Source organism: Gymnoscopelus braueri, assembly GCF_963280865.1.
Source record: "Gymnoscopelus braueri genome assembly, chromosome: 18".
In the NCBI taxonomy this organism is placed as follows: domain Eukaryota; kingdom Metazoa; phylum Chordata; class Actinopteri; order Myctophiformes; family Myctophidae; genus Gymnoscopelus; species Gymnoscopelus braueri.
The window spans coordinates 22,979,936-22,999,641 of NC_137618.1; the positions used below are offsets into that span (position 1 = coordinate 22,979,936).

Below are 19,706 nucleotides of genomic sequence, written 5' to 3' on the forward strand. Positions count from 1 at the left end.
ACCCCCAAATTGGTTATGTATTTGGCGTGGACCCCCATCTGAAAGTATTTGTGTTGTTAAAATATTTCAAAAATGTAAATAATCCTTGAAAATGAGAGATGTATAAGGTTAAAGTGGTTACTTATTTTTGCTGGGGACCCTCTGGAACCTCCTCAAGGGTCCCTGGAGGTCTTTGAGAATCACTGGTCTAACTCAGTGGTTCTCAACCTGTGGGTCGGGACCCCCAGGGTGGTCCCCACATGACAGTGAAGTGACAATTTAAGGACTTTTAAGACCTTTTTAATACCTCAAAAGAAAGAAAAGAAAAGACCAAAATATACCATAAAAAATGGTCAAACATTGGCCAAATTCAATCGTCAAATAATATATATATTTTTTAAATTGCCGATCTACAAGCTCACAACACCGAGGTGTTGTGAGCTTGTAGATCGGCTATTTTCACAATATTTATCTGTGGAACCGAGTCAAACTTGAACTGGGGACCCCCCACCCTGACAAGCACTTGGAATTGTAGGACTTGAGGGATTACATTGTGTAAACTCGTATAATTCCAAGTGCTTGTCAGGGTGGGGGGTCCCCAGTTCAAATATGATTATTTTGGGGGGTCACAGCCTGAAAAGGTTGAGAACCACTGGTCTAACTCATCACAAAATGTGAAAAACTATCTGCTAAGCAAGACGATGGGGCTATACATTTGAAATGCAGCGCTCAAGAAAGACACCAAAACAAGGTTGCTTCCAGACACAAAATTTTAGTAAGTCAACAGTAATATTCTGATTTGCTTATACATCACATTAGTGCAAACAAAAACGAAAAAAGCATTTGAAATATCAATAACTTTCTCACTTCAGTAGTGGAAATGCAAAGCCAATACAATATAATAGATATTTATAGAAACGTATCTCTAGTCACAGAGAAACTAGCTTTGCAAATGTTATTTTATTTGGAATAAATACCCCATACAAAAGACAAAAAAAAAGAAAGAAATTTATGTTGAATCAATTCTAGTAGGCTATATGGTGATTTAGAAAACAATTTAAATATTAGTGTCTTATATTAAAGCAATAATTCACCTTGGTAACATTTCAATTTTCAACTGAATACTCAAAACTCAAAGTCAACCTCTGATCCTAAAATGTGAATTAATCTCTCAGGACTTCTTCTAGCCAACCTTATGAGTAATGGCAAAAATGTAAAATAATTTCTTAGACTCATACAAGTACAGTATGGTGCGCCGATTTAAAGGAAGCAATACAATTGTGAGTGACTGATGGCTGATTTGTCATGAATCCAGACAGGCAATCAACAATTGTAAAAAATTAAATTAAAAAGAGAAAAAAAAAGAGATACCCAAAAGAAATATAGATTTTAATCCATGAATCAAATACATATAAATAAATATGGGGCTTATGCCAACATGGCATTTACATTCAGACATAACCTTCCAAAATTAAACGCACACCACTATAAATCATGTCAACAAAACATGGCTTCTGGTCCTGATAAATGGGAATATTTTACCATTGCACTCAAACACTTCCTGGCAGAGATAAACATGTACGGTATACATATCTGAAAGCCTAAGCAGAAACCAGAAAGATTTAAATATAACAAGTATGATTACTACTGCAAAACGGTAATAAGCGAACGTGACTGTCTTTCATCAGCCGACACCCTTTGAGCCAATCAGATCTACCCAGGCGTTTGCATTTTATCAAGGTTAACCTTAACTTGAACAAAGAGAAGCAGCAGCAAAAAGACTGTAATCAGAGGATAAGTAAGACTGAGACAATCAAAGGCAGACATAAAGACTTGATCCAATCAATGTCAAACTGTTCACGGTGTGAAGAGGTTGTGTGTAGTGCAGCGGTTCTCAACCTTTTGTGGATCAGGGCCCACTTGAAAATCTCAAAGTAGGCTGCTGTCGGCTGCTGAGTCAGATGGGTGCATTCTCAGAGCATGTTTATTTAATGATCAATCAATCGATTGTGTTCCGGATTGCATTAATATGCTTTAAAAGTTCCAATTCATCCCAATCAATGGAAACACATTTTCAAGGTTTTAAAGAAAACCTACCGTACCAAAATCTTAGTGTTTGGCCAATTATTTGGGGCCCCACATGCAATATCCTCACGGCCCACAGGTTGAGAGTCGCTGGTGTAGTGTATGCGTGTGGGAGAGAAGAAGGGGGAGGGAACTGAGGTGCTGCTTGTATTAGAAGATTTGTTGTTCAAACAGGATCTTCTCAAAGCCTTGAGGAGCTGTGTGATAGAAGTCGCTAAATTGGCAGTCCAAGATGGCACTGTCGTCCACTAGAATGGGAAAAAAGAAAAGAATCATAAACAGAATTCAGAAGTTTTTCTGTTTCAATACTAACAGGTTACACAATTTATGTAATAAGGAATTAAATGTCACCATATAACTGTTTTTACAGTATATACATACAGTATGTATTCTAGAAAATCATTCTAGAAAATGTATTTAACATACCGAACTCTTAGTGAAAACGTAAACAAATCCATTATGAAGATCCAGGTAGTCTTGATTAAGCAGAATATACTGTATCTTGTTAATTGATTAAATAACTAAATCAGTCCTCAGCAAACTTACAGAGTATACCAAATTAATGTAATGATTTGCCAATAGTTATAGCTTCTACCAAAATAACAAAAATAAAATTTAGATTTACAAACATAAAAAAAAGCTTTATAGTAGATTTCATTCTTTAAATATTTCTTTATATCATAGGAGAGTTCACTTTGAGTCAGTGAATGTAGAAATTAGTTTATTTTGCTTCTCAGTGTTTGATAGTACAAAAATATGTAAAAGTGTACATACAAAACATCTTTTACTGATGATACCTTTAAAGGTAGGGTAAGTGCTTTTTATAACAAGTGTTGCTCTATATTCTGATAGCAATAATTTCTATAGAGTATTTGTTTAGTGACAGGGGATTGCCTGTCTCTCCAGCTCTTTAGTAAACAGAAAATACAGTTTCAGGTTGGGATATATTTTTTTATCCAATCAGGAGAGAGAACTCATACAGGATAGAGTCCTGCAATGGGGTGGGTAACCGTATTGGACAGGTAAAAACGGGTGAAAATATACTTTTATAAAATCACAAAATAACTTTTAAATTGAGTGACTGTGTCTATAGGCTATTTATGTAATCACGGGTAATGGGGCGGGCAACAGGTCCATTATTTGACGGGTGGGTCCGGGTCTTAAAAACATATTTTTAGTTCATTTGAGACTGGGATACCCCCTGTTACTGAACAAACACTCTATAGCACAATATAGAGCTTTGACTTTTCCCCAAAACCCTTTTATATGAACCAAAAAATATCACTTACCCTACTTTTAATTTCTAAGATTTTACCAGTACTCAAATAGATTTTTGCATAGTAAACCTAAATTGTTGTTTGTTGGGAGACTATGAAGGATAACAATAAGAGCCGTCAGAGAAGTAGAACCTCCAATAGAAACATACAGCATAGATTAGCCTCCAACAGATTTTTGGGTAATTACCAGATTATGCTATTTATTTACTTTATTCAAATTTACAAGTAATATTAATTTCCCAGCTTAAAGTCCTCTATTTCTCTGGCTGACAATTATGTCAGCATTACAAAGTCATTGACGTTTAAAATTGTTTGTTTCTTCAGTGACTTTTCCCAGCTAGACTCAAATCAATTGCATATTCAAATAAATACATTAAAGGAGAACTAATCCCTATGCCACTTTTGTAAATTTGCTGCCATCTAAAAGGTTAAAAATAATCTTAAGGACTAGGCTGGCCTTGGTGCATTGTGATGTGAGCAACGCATGTATAAAATGTATGTTTGTCTTAGATTTAGTTGTGTCATTTTGCCAGTATTGGCAATACCATAAACATTGTGAAATGGTATTTGGCATGATCACATTGACACACCTAAATCTAACGCAACCATTATTAATTTTATTAGCTGTAGCTGTTACTTACATCACACAGTACCAAGGTCAGCATAGTGCTTGAGGTGATATTTAACCTTTAGTTGGCAGCAAACTTACAAAATTGTCCTAGGGAATATTTACATTAAACACAATAATGTAACTTGTCACTGTACTAAAATGAATGAAAACAAAAGGCTTCCTAGAAGAAGAAAAAACTCCAAAAGAATCATGGTATGCTTTGGACAACTGTAATGTTAATACACATGAGTCATAGTCAATGGGCTTAACATGCTGGACCATGGGTCATCCTAGTGTACAAATACTGCCCTCTAGTGAAACTAAAATACAACAGGATCAATAACTAGGTACAGATCTTTTCACTTCAATTATTTTGGTGGGTCGATAGTTTGGCCATTCACACCAAGCACGATAACTATAAATATGTAGTTTCAAAAAACTCTAATGGATGGCAGCATCCACACCACAAACTATAACAACTATAGCCGTGGACGATATCGTTTGGATCACTCTCTGAGCGGTGTTGTGAACGATAATTACATTGACAATCATTCAAAATCCATCAGGACATCTGGGATCCACTCGGTCTCACTCACCAGGCTGGGAAAGTTTTGATGAGGATTAGGAGTAGCTAATGCTAGCAGGCTAGCTGGCATTACCTCAGGACTTAGGCACAACTATCTAGTCTTCTTATCATTAATAATCAATGAGATTATCCATTATATCCTATTCATGCGTCTTTCAGCACCATCTCTCTCGCTCCCCACCCCCCTCCATGTGGGCTCTGACAGAAAATACCCGATCTACAAACTCACAACGCGTCACGTTGTGAGCTTGTAGATTTTTCAACACGCGACCCGTTGTATGCCAAAGTATTAATCCAGCTTCAGGCTCACACACTGTGCAGCTCGTTTGTGCCACTGTTTACAGAACGTGTTGTTCATCAGTGTGGACGCTCATATAGTTATCGTCATAGTTATAGTTATCGTGCTCAGTGTGAATGGCCAATAATAACCAACCTGGATCAATTAATAGAAATTGGCATTGAGGTGTAAATATACTTACCATATACTACTGGGAACACAGTGCCTCGGATCCCTGAAGCGGGAATATGCATGTTTTTCCCATTCAAATACAAATTCAGTTCCACATGATCATATGTGATACCCTAAAAAAAACAAGGAAAACAAGTTGATCACTTGATGCACTCTTAAAACATGATGAATTTATGGTCACATCACTACCATCAATCTTGCCATCATGTTTCAGTGATTCAATACATTTACAGTTTATTGGACGTTTAGTGGTTTGTTCTTTCTGGCCATCTGGATGGACAAATAACACTTGGTCAATGTTTAAAGTAAATAACACTTGGTCAATCTTTAAAGTATCATATCAGTATATATCAGTATATGCACCTGAAAAAATCTACAGTAGATGCTTTTTAGCATAAAACCCTATAACAATATGTTATGACTACTGAGTAATTCAAATAGCAGTGAAGTTACCACACACACTTAATAAATAAATAATAATACATAACCCCATATGTCATTTTTTTTTTAAAGGCAAGTCTCTTGCACACCTACAAAGGCAACAGGTGCAGACCAAACGAGGGCCCAACGCACTGAAAAAGGAAAAACTCCCGCACACTGTCTTCCAATGTAATTAAAAACTTTGAATGGGAAACAACGTTTCTATAAGACTATAAGACCTTCATCACGTTATCTTTACGAACCAAACCCCATATGTCGGCAAATGAAGCAACACAATGTAATTGTTCGCTGCAGGCTGAAAACCCTCCTCTTCAGGAAACACTACCCTGACCCTTCCTCCTAGCCTTGCCTACCTGTTGTCAATTATTTGTACGAGCTCTTGTTTTATTGCATCTTGTTTATTTGATACACGTATTTGTTTTAGCTCTTGCTCATTTGATTTTCCTATTTGTCTCATCTGTTTAAGAATAAGAAAGTAGGTAGCTGATATATTGCACTTTTACCTTAGCGCTAGGTATACTCTTAGTTGCTTGTTGCACTTGAATGCACTTAACCCATTAAGGCCTGGAACGCATCTGTGTCACTTTAGATTTCTTTGGCTTTTTGGTGCCGCGCTACGAGCTTGTAGATCTGCTATTTTTGAAACATCTTGAAAAAAATTGTTTTTGATTTTTTTCAAAAAACTGTTAGGATTTAGAAAACATTTTTAAGAATCGCCTCAGGTCTTAACTCATTGAGTGCCATTAACGTGTTTCACGTGTTTTACCGCTATGGTGCATTTTTTTTTTTTTTTTTTTAGAACCCAAGATATCATTATCTGAAGATTTGCAGCTCCATCCACTCCTTGTTTAACTTATAACTGAAAAAGGCTGTATCTCGCTTCCTAAGCACCTTTTTTTTATCGTACTGGCCAGAAATAGCCAGAAATAATTCAGGCACTCAATGAGTTAAGTCAAACACAGCAGAAGTCTCTTTCTTTTTCTATATGCACCGGTCACGGTTGGTGCTGAGTGAATAATTCATACTTATTTTATTCATTTGTCATTATTCATTCATTTTAATGCAGCTGTAATGGTTTATATATACAAGCTCGGACTTATCTGGTGAACGGAGGATGTGCTCATTGTGCTTTGAGAGAAGTTGAAACAATCTTAACCTTGACATGAAACGGGAAATTATAATCAAAACAATCTATTCGTTTTTGGTTTAAATCAAATGACGGTAGGCTACAAGAGAAATGCGACAAGGAGGGAGTTTTACAGAGAGGTTTTTTTTCCCCCGCTTTTTTGGTTTCTTGTTGTAAACTGTCTGCCTTCACTACCAAATTCGCCCGTTTTAGCTTGACTTGTTATCATTTTGAATTAAAGTGACGTTGTGTGATTAAACGTGTGTGCTTTCTAGTACCGAGCGAGTCTGGTTAATGTGTGTGTGTCTGCATTGTGAAGTCTGTGTTTGCAGCGAGGCAGCTGATTGATCCTTCGTCTTATGACGGTGTCCCGTGGCAAACACAGCTAATCTATAAGCCCACAACGTGTTGAATCAGTGACACATTGAGGACTTGTAGATCGGCTCAAGTTCGCGCACGACACTGCTTCTCCCTTCTGCCTCTCGGACTGACGGCTCTGTGATCTCTCGACGCAAGCTGCCGCTTAAGGTTACATGCGGCCAGAGTCTCGCGATAACTTGCACGGAAGATTATTTATTAAATTTTGATTTTAACCTTAATTTTTATAGTTGAAAATGATTGTACTTTTTATATTCGAAGGAATATTCGAATATGGAATATTTGTTGGTTGGTGACCACCTGGGACATGCTCTTGGACCCCTGGGGCTCCCCAGACACTACATTGAAATCCGCTGGTCTAGGAAAAACAGTGATATGCTGTACTCACCACAATGTCCCCCTCCTGGGGCAGGCTGTTTGCAGGTAGACGGTTCTTCTCCTCATTGTTGTGATAGACTGACCCATCATGCCTCAGAACAAGGCTGTTTGTGTCTCTGCCCATTGGTACTTGATTAAGATTCACTTTCTGAGTGGCCACACCTATTCCCCATATACCTAGACACAGGGCACAAGAGTGCAGATGTTGAATGTGACTGAGAACACAGTCAACCTTCGGTCTGAATTTTAAGAGTGGTCCTTTACAGCCACTGTCAATAGCTAGGGCTGTCACGATCATGACATTTTACTTGATGATTGTCAAACAAGTAATTGTGATAATGATTTAATTGTGGTTTTTTTTGGCATTAAACATTGGAACATCTAAATAATAAATACATTTCTGTTTGACTTTTAGGCCTCGTAAACAAAAATTGCAGTTGCCGGAGGGCCACAGGGCAGGTATGACAAATAACTTAAATGAACCGACGTATTTTAATAAGATTATACTTTCACAAAATAATATTTAAAAAAATGAAATATCTACAAGTTCAGCTAAGTTGCAGTGTGAGCTTGTAGATCTGCCATTTCCACTATTTTATTATTATGTTTGACTTTGAAAACAAGAATATTTTTCAACATAGAAACGATTGTGACGATTATGCAAAATCTTACCTCAAATAATTGCGATCAGGCGATAATTGTGACAGGCCTATCAATAGCCCATTTCAAAACATGAATAAGTGAAATGCAGGTTAGGGAACAGAAATGGTAGATCAGCTGACAGCTGTAGCTTACCAGTAGACTGGATCTTGAACTCAAAATAACTCTTATTCTGATGTAGCGGAGCATTGGCAAGACACCCCCCAGTGCCGCATATCCGCCGGCCACTTTTGACAATGACAACATCTGTGCCTGTATAGGAGACAATCCAGATAATGTTGCAGTTCATAATCAGAAACATTTATTTTTAAACTGTCACTCAATAAAGACTAATTTCTAGTCTAATCATGTCACATGCAGAAAATATCATTTTAATTTAAAATCTGATCAGACACGTTTTGACACGTTTTGACTTTTTTATATAAGGTCCGTTATATTTCATTCCACAGTGCTGCTTCCCTTTGGTCACAAGATGAGGCGATCGGCCTTGTTTACTTCCTTTTTGTAACTGGAAATGCTATGTAATTGTTGACGCCCACCCACTGTAACCATGAAGAAAACAAATGCGTATACTACTTAAATAAAAGCTAATGGAAAGGCAAGAAAGGAGAAAATAGCTAGTGTATGTGAATTATGGATGACCTGAAACCGACTACACAGACAGTGTTCAGGGGTGACTGGTGGTCCTGGGGCTAAACTACTAGTTACATTTGCTGACTTTCCTTATTTGATGTTTATAATTCTTCACTGTTAAGAGAATTAAGGGATCATAGAGTAATACATATTGCAGGGGGTGTTATGACGTTTTATATTTTAAGCCACACACACACACACACACACACACACACACACACACACACACACACACACACACACACACACACACACACACACACACGGTTAGGTTAAGAGTAGGGTAATTTGCGACGCTGACAGGAGCTAGCGTTAGCATGTAGCTACCTACCAGACCACAGACCCATCTAGTAGATATTGGTTGTTGGCTGCACACAGTGTGAGATCGAGACAAAATACTTACCCATATGGTGTGTATCTAATTGAACAGTGGGCATTTCTTTGAGGGGTATGTGGCCCGAACCCCCATCTCCGCAGCAGCCTAGACAACACGTAAACACGGCAGCCATTTTTTTTTCTGAGCTGATGATGCACAACATCCGGAAACATCTTTCGATAGCGTAAAAAAAATAATGCGCCACTCAAAAACAGCGACACCCTGCGGTCAATCTAAACGCTACCTAAACCCATCTATCCAACGCACCCAATCACATTGCTTGCTAAGATAGGCAGTTGCTCCTGATGGCATGGAAACAAGGGAAGAAAATCAAGGTCAACATTTCTACACGTGACTAAGTAACTATTGGTTATCGACCCGTAATGTTACATAATCCCCTGCAAGCTGGGGTGGGGGCGAGTTTTGGAAAGCGTTTAATAATGTTTACCAAGGGCACACAGCATCCCTATGTGTATGTGGATCATGAGGCACATTCACAGCGAACATCCTCCGCAATGAGTTGTTTTTGACTGGTTGAAAGGTAGCTACGTCAAGGTTGTGGCTGCGGGTCAGCAATGATCTGAAACTGTCTTGGATCTTCACTTGCATCTTTTTTATTGTGTTTACCTTTTGCGAGTGAGTATCCATGACCATAAGTATCCAAAAGTCATGTAAGCGGGACGGGAAAGGCTTGTGTGAATGTGTGATGCCAAACTTGAAACTGGGAGCCTGCCTGGGACTACCTAGTTGAGTCTCTTTGACGCTGTAATGCTTTGCATAGCAACAGCCCCTCCCCCATCCAACTTCCAGGGATCCTCTGCTTTTGAGGGTACTGGAATTAAAACGTCAAACATCAAATGGTAAATAATAAACCAAGTCAGAAAATCCAAAACACACAGACCACTCGTATTGGCATGCACTGTTGTCTCGTAATGTTTAAACCTGCCCGGGAAATGAAGATGTAAGTTTCATCCCAAGCCCTGCCATGCAGCACTGAAATGGTTAATTTTTCCCCGGAAAGGGCGAAGTCTGCACAGCAACAAGCGCCATGATTGCGTTGCACTGTGTGCGTCTCAGCAGCTGGTGAGTGATTTTTTTTTTGGTCCAGTAGTTGCATGTTACTATGCGCTTGCAAAATCTGTCACAGCCTTCCTCACACCTTGCCAACAACTAGGACCAACTGTAACGCGAACTCAATTTGTCGGTAATTTGTCACATAGGTTTCTTTAATGCGGTGTCACACCGTGTCGCTGGCGAGCCTGCGTTTTCCCCCCCCTTCTGCCATAGCAATGCAAAGCAAGAGACGATGAGTGTAAAGTCCAATCCAAACGCAATCTGTACGTTTTTAACAGTGAGAAATAGGCATATAAACAGTCTACTTCTTTGACGTGGTTTATAACGTACCACAACGCTTGATCGTGGTCTTTAGATAGGCTGGTTTGCACTTGCAGTCAGACGGATGTCAGAAAGTAGGAGAGTATGATGCTAGTCAGTCAGATCATGGAAAAGGGAGCCGTTGCGGAGCTGACAACACATTTTTCACCATGTATCCTTTTTCGCGGGTATGACGATGAATGTCATTTCGGTTTTGAGGAGGGCTGTACAAACCCAATGGATCATCTGTATCCTTTGGGCTGCCTGCATGCTACATGATCATGCGTAATTTACCGTTCTTTTATTGCCCTTTTCCAAACGAGGTAAGGTAACATCTCTCTATAGGTCGGTAGGACTAGGCTACGTATCGTGTGAGGGTTTGTTGGTTTATGCCGAGGCGGTGGCAGCCAAACCTTAGTTTGATCTTTTGCTATTCTAGACTAACGTTTCGCGCATCGATGTGTTTTTACAGAATACGACATGGAGCTTCTGGAAGAGGACCTGACATGCCCGATCTGCTGCTGTCTCTTCGATGACCCACGAGTTCTCCTGTGTTCACATAGTTTCTGTAAGAAATGCTTGGAAGGGATTTTGGAAGGGAGCCGAAGTCCAGCTTGGAGAACACCTTTCAAATGTCCCACCTGCCGCAAAGAGACGCCTCACAATGGCGCGAATAGCCTGCAGATTAATTATTCTCTTCGTGGAATAGTGGAGAAGTACAACAAAATCAGAGTTTTGCCGAGGATGTCATTTTGTAAACAGCACAGTGGTCAGCCACTTAATATATTTTGTGCTACAGACTTAAAACTCATCTGTGGGTTTTGCGCTACAACAGGTGACCATAAAGGACACAAGTTCTGTGCTCTGGAAGATGCGTATGAACAAGAGAAAGCTGCATTTGAGGAGCTCTTCCAAGGGGTGGAGAGCTGGCATAACACAGATATACTGTCCTGCCTGGAGACACTGGAAGCCAGTAAGAAAAGGGCGCTTCAGCTGGTCTCTAGGGATGCAGGAAAAGTAACCGACTACTTTGATAAACTAACCAGCACCCTTGAACACAAAAAGAACGAGATTCTCTCCGACTTCGAGACGTTGAAACTGGTCGTTTTGCAAGCCTACGATCCGGAGATCAATAAGCTGAGCGCTGCGCTGGAGGAGCAGAGCCGGGCGCTCAGCATCGCGGAGTCCTTCAGGAACGTGTCCGACCCGCTCTGCTTTCTGGAGCGGATGCAGGAGTTCAGGGACAAGTTGCGGGTCGTCCGGGAAACGCCGCTGCCCTCTCGGACGGACATGGACGTCGGCCCCCTGGTGCGCAACTTCGACGTCAAAAAATGGGACTCGCTCACACTCCGAGAGGTGGACAAGATCTCCGTTCCTCACGAGAGCGGCTCCTACGGCGCGGCGACGACGACCCCGCGGCTCGGAGTTCTCATGACCGTCACCGTGTGCGTGAGCCTGTTGCTGCCGTCCCTGCTCCTCTTGCAGCCGGGCAACTTGACCGCAGTGTCGGGCTGCGTGTCCTCGCTGGCCGAAGCCTGCCTCGCGGCCCTCTCCTCGCACCTTGCCGACGTTGGCTTTTATTGGGGAGAAGTGGTCGGCGCCAGCACATATTTGATGGGCGCGTGTCAAGATTGTATCCTGAACCTAATATACACCACTGTCGATTTTATGGGCAGTTGTAAGTTGTTTAACTCCATCTATAACGCCATAGAATTACACTGAAGTTTTTTTAGGCTCTCTCTCCTTTTCCATCTGTAGATGTGACCTGCATTCCATAGAACGTTTCCACATAATCCTAGCGTGGTATAGCGTAATTTATGTTCACTTTCATTTATTAACACTTATGTAGATTTAATCCCTGTTTAATGTTGTTTAATAAAACTTTTGAAATGTAGCCAAATGTTATGTCACTGTCTTTTATTCCAGCATGGTAGACTTACAGTAACAGGATAGGCCTAAAGATTCACAAATAGGCCTATATGCATGCATATCTCACGTGAAGCTGACGAAGTAAATAAGACAATATTCCATGCTGTAAATTAGGGGTCTTCAACAGGGGGTCCGGGATCCCTAGGGGGTCCTCAGAGTTACTACAGGGGGTCCGCCAAATCGTTGTGTGATGGGGAACATTAGCCGAAAATAGCAGATCTACAAGCGCGAGGTGTTGTGAGCTTGTAGAGCGGCTATTTTCGGAGTTTGTGTAAAGGGAAAAAAGAGCAAGTATAGCCAATGGTCAAGTTGACTAAATATTGAGGGTTTAAAGGGTTAAACTAACTCTGAAAATACACATACGCATGAATCCAACTATGAAATCTATGAAAAAAGTTTCATCTGCGACACAGTTTTATACAGTATGGAGTGGCGGTCCCTGCTTCATCTCTCTCTCAGCTATAGGGGGTCCTTGGGCTGAATAACGTTGAGGACCCTGCTGTAAATGTTGATGCGTCGCTTTCCTGTAGCGCGTCATCACTGGAGTGATGCTGCAACCTCTCCAAGGTTACCACCGTTGCATAATGGCCCGAGAGATGTTCAGCAGGCAACAGATACACAACATATGTGTAATAATAGCCCCTGACTTATTAGTTGCATGGATGGGACAGATTACATCTCCCCCCATTACATTTGATGACTTATTGAATCCACGGGCGTTGAAACGGCAGATAGGATTGCCCTTTTCCTGAACATTGTTACACTTGGTTTAAAGCCAATTTAGGGTTGTACAAATTAAAATAGACCAAAACAAAGATTGTTAATTGCTTATTGATGATATCCTGATTTTAAAGACACCAGCAATCCCAAAGAAGAGACCACAAAGTCTATGATTTTAAGCAATGACCACAATTCAGGACGCACGTCACGACACGTGTGTGTAGCCTATTTATATATCCGACTGTTGCCGGGCAAATGATGAAAATAGAAGTATCACTTTAAAAAAAAAAATGCTACAGATTAAACATGACATTTTGGGTATAGAGACCACAATTCAATTCAACTGAGTCTAAAATATGAAGTGTTACATAACCCAATAAGAGTTTTGTAAGCAGTGGCAGGTCAATATAAACACAGGTTGGAACAGTTACCAAATTGATGGTTAATAGAAATGTTAAAAGATAAAAAAAATCTATTTAATCACGCATCATGGGCACATTTTGAATATAGGACAGTTTAATTTGCACAGTGGCCTATTCCACGCACCAACTGTGCGCCAGATTTCGCACCTTTTCAACCACAATTTGAATGAAGTCTGTATGACACTGGAAGCGAAGGGTTTTATTTATCATGTGGTTTGAATTGGAATTCTGAATAGGACCTTTGTAGGCTAGGCTAATTTGCCCTTGACCTCAGTATATCATAACATACAACATAAATGGCATACCCTTCAAATAAGAAAATATTAGCAGACCTATGAACAGAATATCAAATAGACTGCATAGGCCTATACTGCTATAGGTTAATGCTCTATCATATTTTAATCTACAATGTAGTCTACGGATGCAATTATTTCAAAATCCAAGTGTGTGTGTGTGTGTGTGTGTGTGTGTGTGTGTGTGTGTGTGTGTGTGTGTGTGTGTGTGTGTGTGTGTGTGTGTGTGTGAGAGAGAGGCGACTAAGCAAATTGGCCTATTCCGAGGATGAGTTTAACATTTACAAATGATTTACTATGAATTGCATTTAAGCCTACATTTCACAAAACCATGAAAAAAACAATCATGTCAACAAGTCATAATGTCTCGTTTAACTCAATGTAAAGGCCTACACAGTGCGTGGCTTGCGGTAGCCTAATGATGTTAAAAGGAGATAATTCTAAAGGATTTGACAGCCTATTTTAGCGAAATTGCAACACCCGAAATGTCAGATTTTAGAAAAAGGTCTAAATAACCATTGATTTGCATATTAAGATTTAAACACGTGGCGGATTTCATTTTTTCATTTTGTTTTTCTTTTGCTGTCCACATTACCTCAAATATTAAAATGTCCACATTTATGATTTAGGCTAGGCAATGTATGTTTTGGGAGCTTGTTTCCCTCATTTAAAATGTGAAAGGCCTCAAATTTGTCATAATTGGCATGGGCCCAATATATAGGAAATTAACAATTAACATAAAATCGACTTATATGTATCTAATGAAAATAAGATAATCAAAATCTGCATGCATTTATTTAGCAGGAATTATACATTAAAGGCCTGTCGAGATGGACCTACCCAACAGCAATCAGTTCTAAAAATCCCGTTCTTATATTTGACACTATACTGAGGGTTTCCAATTATGCATTTTTAGAAGATAACAGGTCGACATATTATTACTCTTATTGGACAAATGGATTATTTTAGAGGATTTAATGGCCTACCTTCCCAGTAAGCTCTATAATAAAACTATAAATATGGTAGGCTCGATTATTTTATATTTTTTTCCAGACATAGCTGGATCTAAAGGCCGCAAACCAATCGGGCTATTTTATTTGGCAGGCCTGATTAGGCTTTATTGTTGCTGGATTTATGCCAGATTTGCTTAGGCTACGTGACTTACCAGTTTAACACTGCTTTAACAGAGGATTTAATTTGGCAATAGAGCACTAGCCTACTTTTTTTTAAAGTTTTAAAAGTAGGCCTGTTAAAATAGGGGACTGACAGGGTGATATTGCGGAAGCACAAATAGGTCAGACAACCACGGAATGTTTCGCAAATTTGCCATCTAATTTGAATTTACCGTTTTTAAAGGCAACTTCTTCAGGCAATCGCCTTTTTGAAATATATATATAGCTTATTTTATTATAATATTAGACAAGCTAGTAATTAAATAGTCAAAGGCTACTGTCACAACTAAACATAGCGCCTATTTAGTTTCCCTTTATCAAAACTAAGCATTCAAGCTTTAGGCCCACGGATGACCAGGGATTATAAAACCTTTACTTTTCATTGTCACCCCCTCCCCCCCCCCACAAAAATAGCAACCTCGATACAGTAGCCCAGTGGTTCTCAAACTGTTTCATGTCAAGCACCCCCAAAATGATATGTATTTGGCTGCAGAACCCCGCCCCCAACCTCAAAATATTTTGTGCCAGGGATTTTTCAAAAATAGCAGATCTACAAGCTCATACCAGGACTTGCAGGTGCCACGCTATGAGCTTGTATGTTTGCTATTTTTCAATATCCAAAGTGTAAAATATGGATTAAAATGATTGTGACGCTTTATTAACCAATTTAGTTGGGGACCCCTTGGTATCCCCCCAAGGACCCCTGGGGGTCCCCAGATCCCACTTTGAGAACCAATGCTCTACATGTTGCAGGTACCTGTCAATAAATAAAATGGTAGCCTTAATACTGCATTAAGGCTTGTGATTATGTATTAATAATAGGCGTACATAATCACAAGTTTTATCTTAAACTCCTCCTCACTGAGTTAGTCTTGAAAAACGTATACATTCTGTTGTGAAAAAGCCTCATAAACCTTTGGCTCTACAATAACAAAACATGGAAGACAGACAATAAAAGACAGTATATTCTTTTATTTTTCAAAATACACAAACCTCACAAGATGTCATTCAAATAATTAACAGTGACATTGAGTAAAATATTGTAGCCTGCTCACACAATGCTCAACAGTCAGTACAAATAAAAATGAAAATCAGTTTAATAGTAATGGAATGTTGGTCACTGGCACATGGGTTATCAGAGTGGTTTCCCACCAACTATGGTGCTGACATGTGGTCAGCCTTGCTTCAGCAGCACGATCAATACTGGAGGCTTCAGCAATAGTCTTAACTCCAATATTTACGTGCTGCTACAGCATGGCAGCTGTACAGGTGAATCCTACCCTTTCAGTAGGACAGACCACTGATGCACTTTACTGTAGATGAGGCACAAAAAACATCTTGCTATTTTCACTAGTTTAAGTATTAACCACTTAAACGCTATACAGGTTGTTGACCCGAGTCCCCCAGGGGCCTATACTAGCCCTCTTTCTTCCCCCCCCCCTGTACACCGGATATTTGCCAAAAATATACAAGCTCACAAAACAACGTGTTTTGAGCTTGTAGAGCTGCAATTTTTGCACAATGCTTTCCTATTATGACATGCCCAGAACAGGGATGATAGGGTTCAAGTGGCTAATACAAACAGGGCCACCAACAACTGGGCTAGGAAGAATCATCATCATTTGGATTGACAGAGAATGAATAAACTTCAATCATCTCTGGAAAAGGGGCAATAGTTTCAAAGCGTGTCTAAGTTATAGCATGGTTGAATGTTCAGGCTTTGCTGCTGCAGCACAGTATGGCCTGTATCTCAGTGTAACCCACAAACCATTCTGTGCTGCTACAGCATCACCTGAGATATTGTCAATGTTCCTCCTCTTGCTTTTGATTCCTTTTCTGAGTCCTCCTCTTCATTTTTCAAGTACTGTTACACATACACAATAAAATCCTCAGTGTTAATTTAACTCGAGAGTGCACAAATGGTTCCATTTGTACACACAACGGAGGATTTCATTGTGCATGCATATATTACACACTCCTATTGAACATATTCACACAGCTCTTACCCTCATACCCAGGGGGTGAGTCCCCCATCCCCCATATGACGTAAGAGCAAAAGGCCAGTGTGAATGTGTTCAATTACTTATCTGTCCCAAAGACAATCAGATAATTGCCAGTATCTTCTGCCAGTGCAGGTCTTCCAGAAGACAAGTTTCCATCTGAAAACACACAAGAGGGAAATTAAAAAGTGAATGCTGACAAAATACATCTCCAAAAATGGAACACCGCCCTAAGCAGTGTACTTAACACGGGATTAGAGTATAAAGATACACAACTGTTTAGTTAATGACAAACGATTGAGACATAGTTTATTCCTACTCTGTGGAAAAAACTGCCCTAGCTGATTTGACATGGTTCACAACTGTTTTGGCAAACAATACTGATAATCTCTGTCAAACCTCAACAAATGATTATGTGAAACCAACTGGGAAAAGAACTATTAAGACTAATTATTTGTATAATTTGAATCAGTTCCTCTTGGCCAGACAGTATGTCTAAATAAGTATAACCGTCAGGAGAACCACACAGTAAGTCAGCACTTTTCACAAGTCACATAAATTAATGGCATTAACTTAATGAGTCATCTTAAATTGTTTTAAAACTGATCATGTCTCTTCTCTTTATAGCCAAGAATAGTTTTGTTTGTAAAAGACTTATTGGCAAATGTTCTATAACTCATGTGTAAAGCAGGCATTTCTGGCTGAGGTGGCTGCTTGTTGGAGGCAGAGCTGTATCTCATTCACTGGTTGAGCACTCTTAGGTTACAAAGATAATGCCTACTCCATTGTATTCAGTCAAGTGTTCACAGAACAGAAAGTCTACCAGTGTACTTAGCGAGGACAGAATGTAAGGGGCACATGCATGCGTGTGTGCACGCAAGCACAGGCACACAGCATTAGGATCTTATACGTTTTCTTGTTTTACAGGATATAGAAATACATTTTAGGGTTCTTGTTGTTATGCCCAGATACCTTGGTTTGGATTAGAACTCACAATACTCTCTCATAGACAGAAACAAAGAGCTTGTGCTGCCACCCTTACCGTTTATGTCACACATATGCTAAGTGAATGAATTGGAAACCTTGCCAAATAATATTCAGGATGATTTCTTTGAATCAAGCTGCATTTTCTAGTTGTGAATAGTTTGCAATATTTAATTATATAAATACATTTCCAGCATTTTTTCCCCATGATAGTATGTTGACGGCTCAATGCTGCACACCATTATGTTAGAAATTATAAGTCCCAATTCTGTCATTTGTCGGCCTAAGCACATGATAATCTTTACAATAAGTTAGATTCTTCTTGAAGACCATGACAACAGCAGGTATACAGTATGTTGATGGCTGAAAACCTTAACCAAATGACTTCAATAAACCCAAAGAGAAATGGCTACCATAACAGTATTGCCACTAGAGGTCTCAATGGGCTTGAAAATTTTGACCCTGGTCCGAATTGGCTAGGCTGAGCTTAAGACCCATTCCTGACCTTATTCAATTGTAATATTCTGCTACATCCTAGAGAAGCTCAGTTTCCAGAGGCAATCATTGCTCTAGTGGAGCAAAGAACGATGCATTCTCTGACAGCAACCTCTATGATGGAAGAATGCTCATTTATAAGAAAAAGCTAAAATGTACATAACAATATGTGCGAGACTGTGGTACATGTAATTATATTACTTAAAACGGTTGTCAACTCAGCTTTGTCAATTGCCTCATTTTATTACATAAATACCAATTCCATTTTACTATAGGGTTCTACAAATTTGACACCACTGACATGCAATATACTTTATAACCGTTATAAAGTTCAGTTTCTCTTTTTAGGTAGTTTTTTTTCAATCAGTGCACATACCCCCAGTCACTTTTAGCCATCACTGAACCAGGCAGCTTTCTAATCAACAATAAAACAATGGACTGAAGTTTACACAGCTTTTGCTGTCTGTTAATTTAACATGTAAACAAGTGTAAAATGTATATAATTTTTTACCCGTATGGATCAATTTTTACACTGGTAAATTGAGGATTTTACTGTGCAACGGTGGAGATGTTGTTCCTTTGCAAATGCACATTTATTGAAGATGTACGAGAAAATAACATTTCCTGTCTGTGTATACATGTGGGAAACATCTCCATCCTTGCTAAGCTGAATTCTCCAGTCAGTGTTCTGTGCATGCAGGGCAAGAGCTATAAAATGCGCATTGGCTTTTGTCAACCTTGTGAAGAATAAGAGTTTGCAATTTCCCCTAATTAGTCCTACCCATCTATTTATTTCTTATTGCATAACAGGGGTTCTAGTCCTCATAACTTGCATACAGTGATGGCCTGCATTCCCTAAGCCTGCTGCCCAAAAAAAGTAAAGCAATAAGTTAGAGGAAACAGTGCTGCAGCGCAGTCCAGTCACACGTGACTTACAGTTCATGCTGATGGAGACAGATTAGTGAGCAGCAGTGGGTGGGGTGTTCCACCTTTTTTTTTTTTTTTTTTTTTAATTGCAGCAATGAGCACAGTGGACAAATGCCTCAGCCAAAGCAAAGATTTTTGTTCAGCAATGCACAGTGACGTGTAAGCATGGGAATATGAGGGATGTGCTACACCAACTAGTGAACACAAGCTAACTGGATTCTTCTTTGCAATCCAACCTAACAACCAACCAGTCATTCAAATGACGAAGGCATTACAATTCTGTCTGTGAATTTAAAAACTAAAACTTCCATAGAAACATTTATCAAGCTATTCCTCTGAAATTCCTTCACAAAATTCACCGTTCAGAAGTTCTGGCACTGCTCAACAATGAG

General features: G+C 39.5%; 2 protein-coding genes across 4 annotated transcripts; one reads left to right on the plus strand and one right to left on the minus strand.

The window, feature by feature from the left end:
* Positions 1-741: 741 nt before the first annotated feature.
* spryd7b (SPRY domain containing 7b) lies at positions 742-9,163 on the minus strand. The gene is made up of 5 exons (XM_080456986.1): positions 9,026-9,163; positions 8,125-8,241; positions 7,340-7,506; positions 5,017-5,119; positions 742-2,312 (listed from the first exon to the last, which is right to left on the minus strand). The coding sequence occupies exons 1-5, from the start codon at positions 9,159-9,161 to the stop codon at positions 2,215-2,217; spliced, it is 621 nt and encodes a 206-aa protein (XP_080313112.1). The 5' UTR covers positions 9,162-9,163; the 3' UTR covers positions 742-2,214.
* An 859-nt stretch (positions 9,164-10,022) lies between these two features.
* On the plus strand, positions 10,023-12,270 carry trim13 (tripartite motif containing 13). Of its 3 annotated transcripts, none has more exons than XM_080457173.1 (2): positions 10,023-10,081; positions 10,845-12,270. In XM_080457173.1, the coding sequence occupies exon 2, from the start codon at positions 10,853-10,855 to the stop codon at positions 12,092-12,094; it is 1,242 nt and encodes a 413-aa protein (XP_080313299.1). In that variant the 5' UTR covers positions 10,023-10,081; positions 10,845-10,852; the 3' UTR covers positions 12,095-12,270. The 3 variants fall into 3 exon arrangements, with proteins under 3 accessions (XP_080313299.1, XP_080313300.1, XP_080313301.1); XM_080457174.1 differs by lacking the exon at positions 10,023-10,081 and adding an exon at positions 10,143-10,202; XM_080457175.1 differs by lacking the exon at positions 10,023-10,081 and adding an exon at positions 10,224-10,335.
* Positions 12,271-19,706: the final 7,436 nt, after the last annotated feature.

Bases quoted from the DNA above. Each gene is read 5' to 3' on its own strand.
- spryd7b (XM_080456986.1), bottom strand. From the start codon at position 9,161: ATGTTGTGCATCATCAGCTCAGAAAAAAAAATGGCTGCCGTGTTTACG. The intron at 5,120-7,339 runs GTGAGTACAGCA...TGTTTTTTTTAG, and splicing joins CCCAGGAGGGGGACATTGTG to GGTATCACATATGATCATGT. The intron at 2,313-5,016 runs GTAAGTATATTT...TTCCCATTCTAG, and splicing joins TGTGTTCCCAGTAGTATATG to TGGACGACAGTGCCATCTTG.
- trim13 (XM_080457173.1), top strand. From the start codon at position 10,853: ATGGAGCTTCTGGAAGAGGACCTGACATGCCCGATCTGCTGCTGTCTC.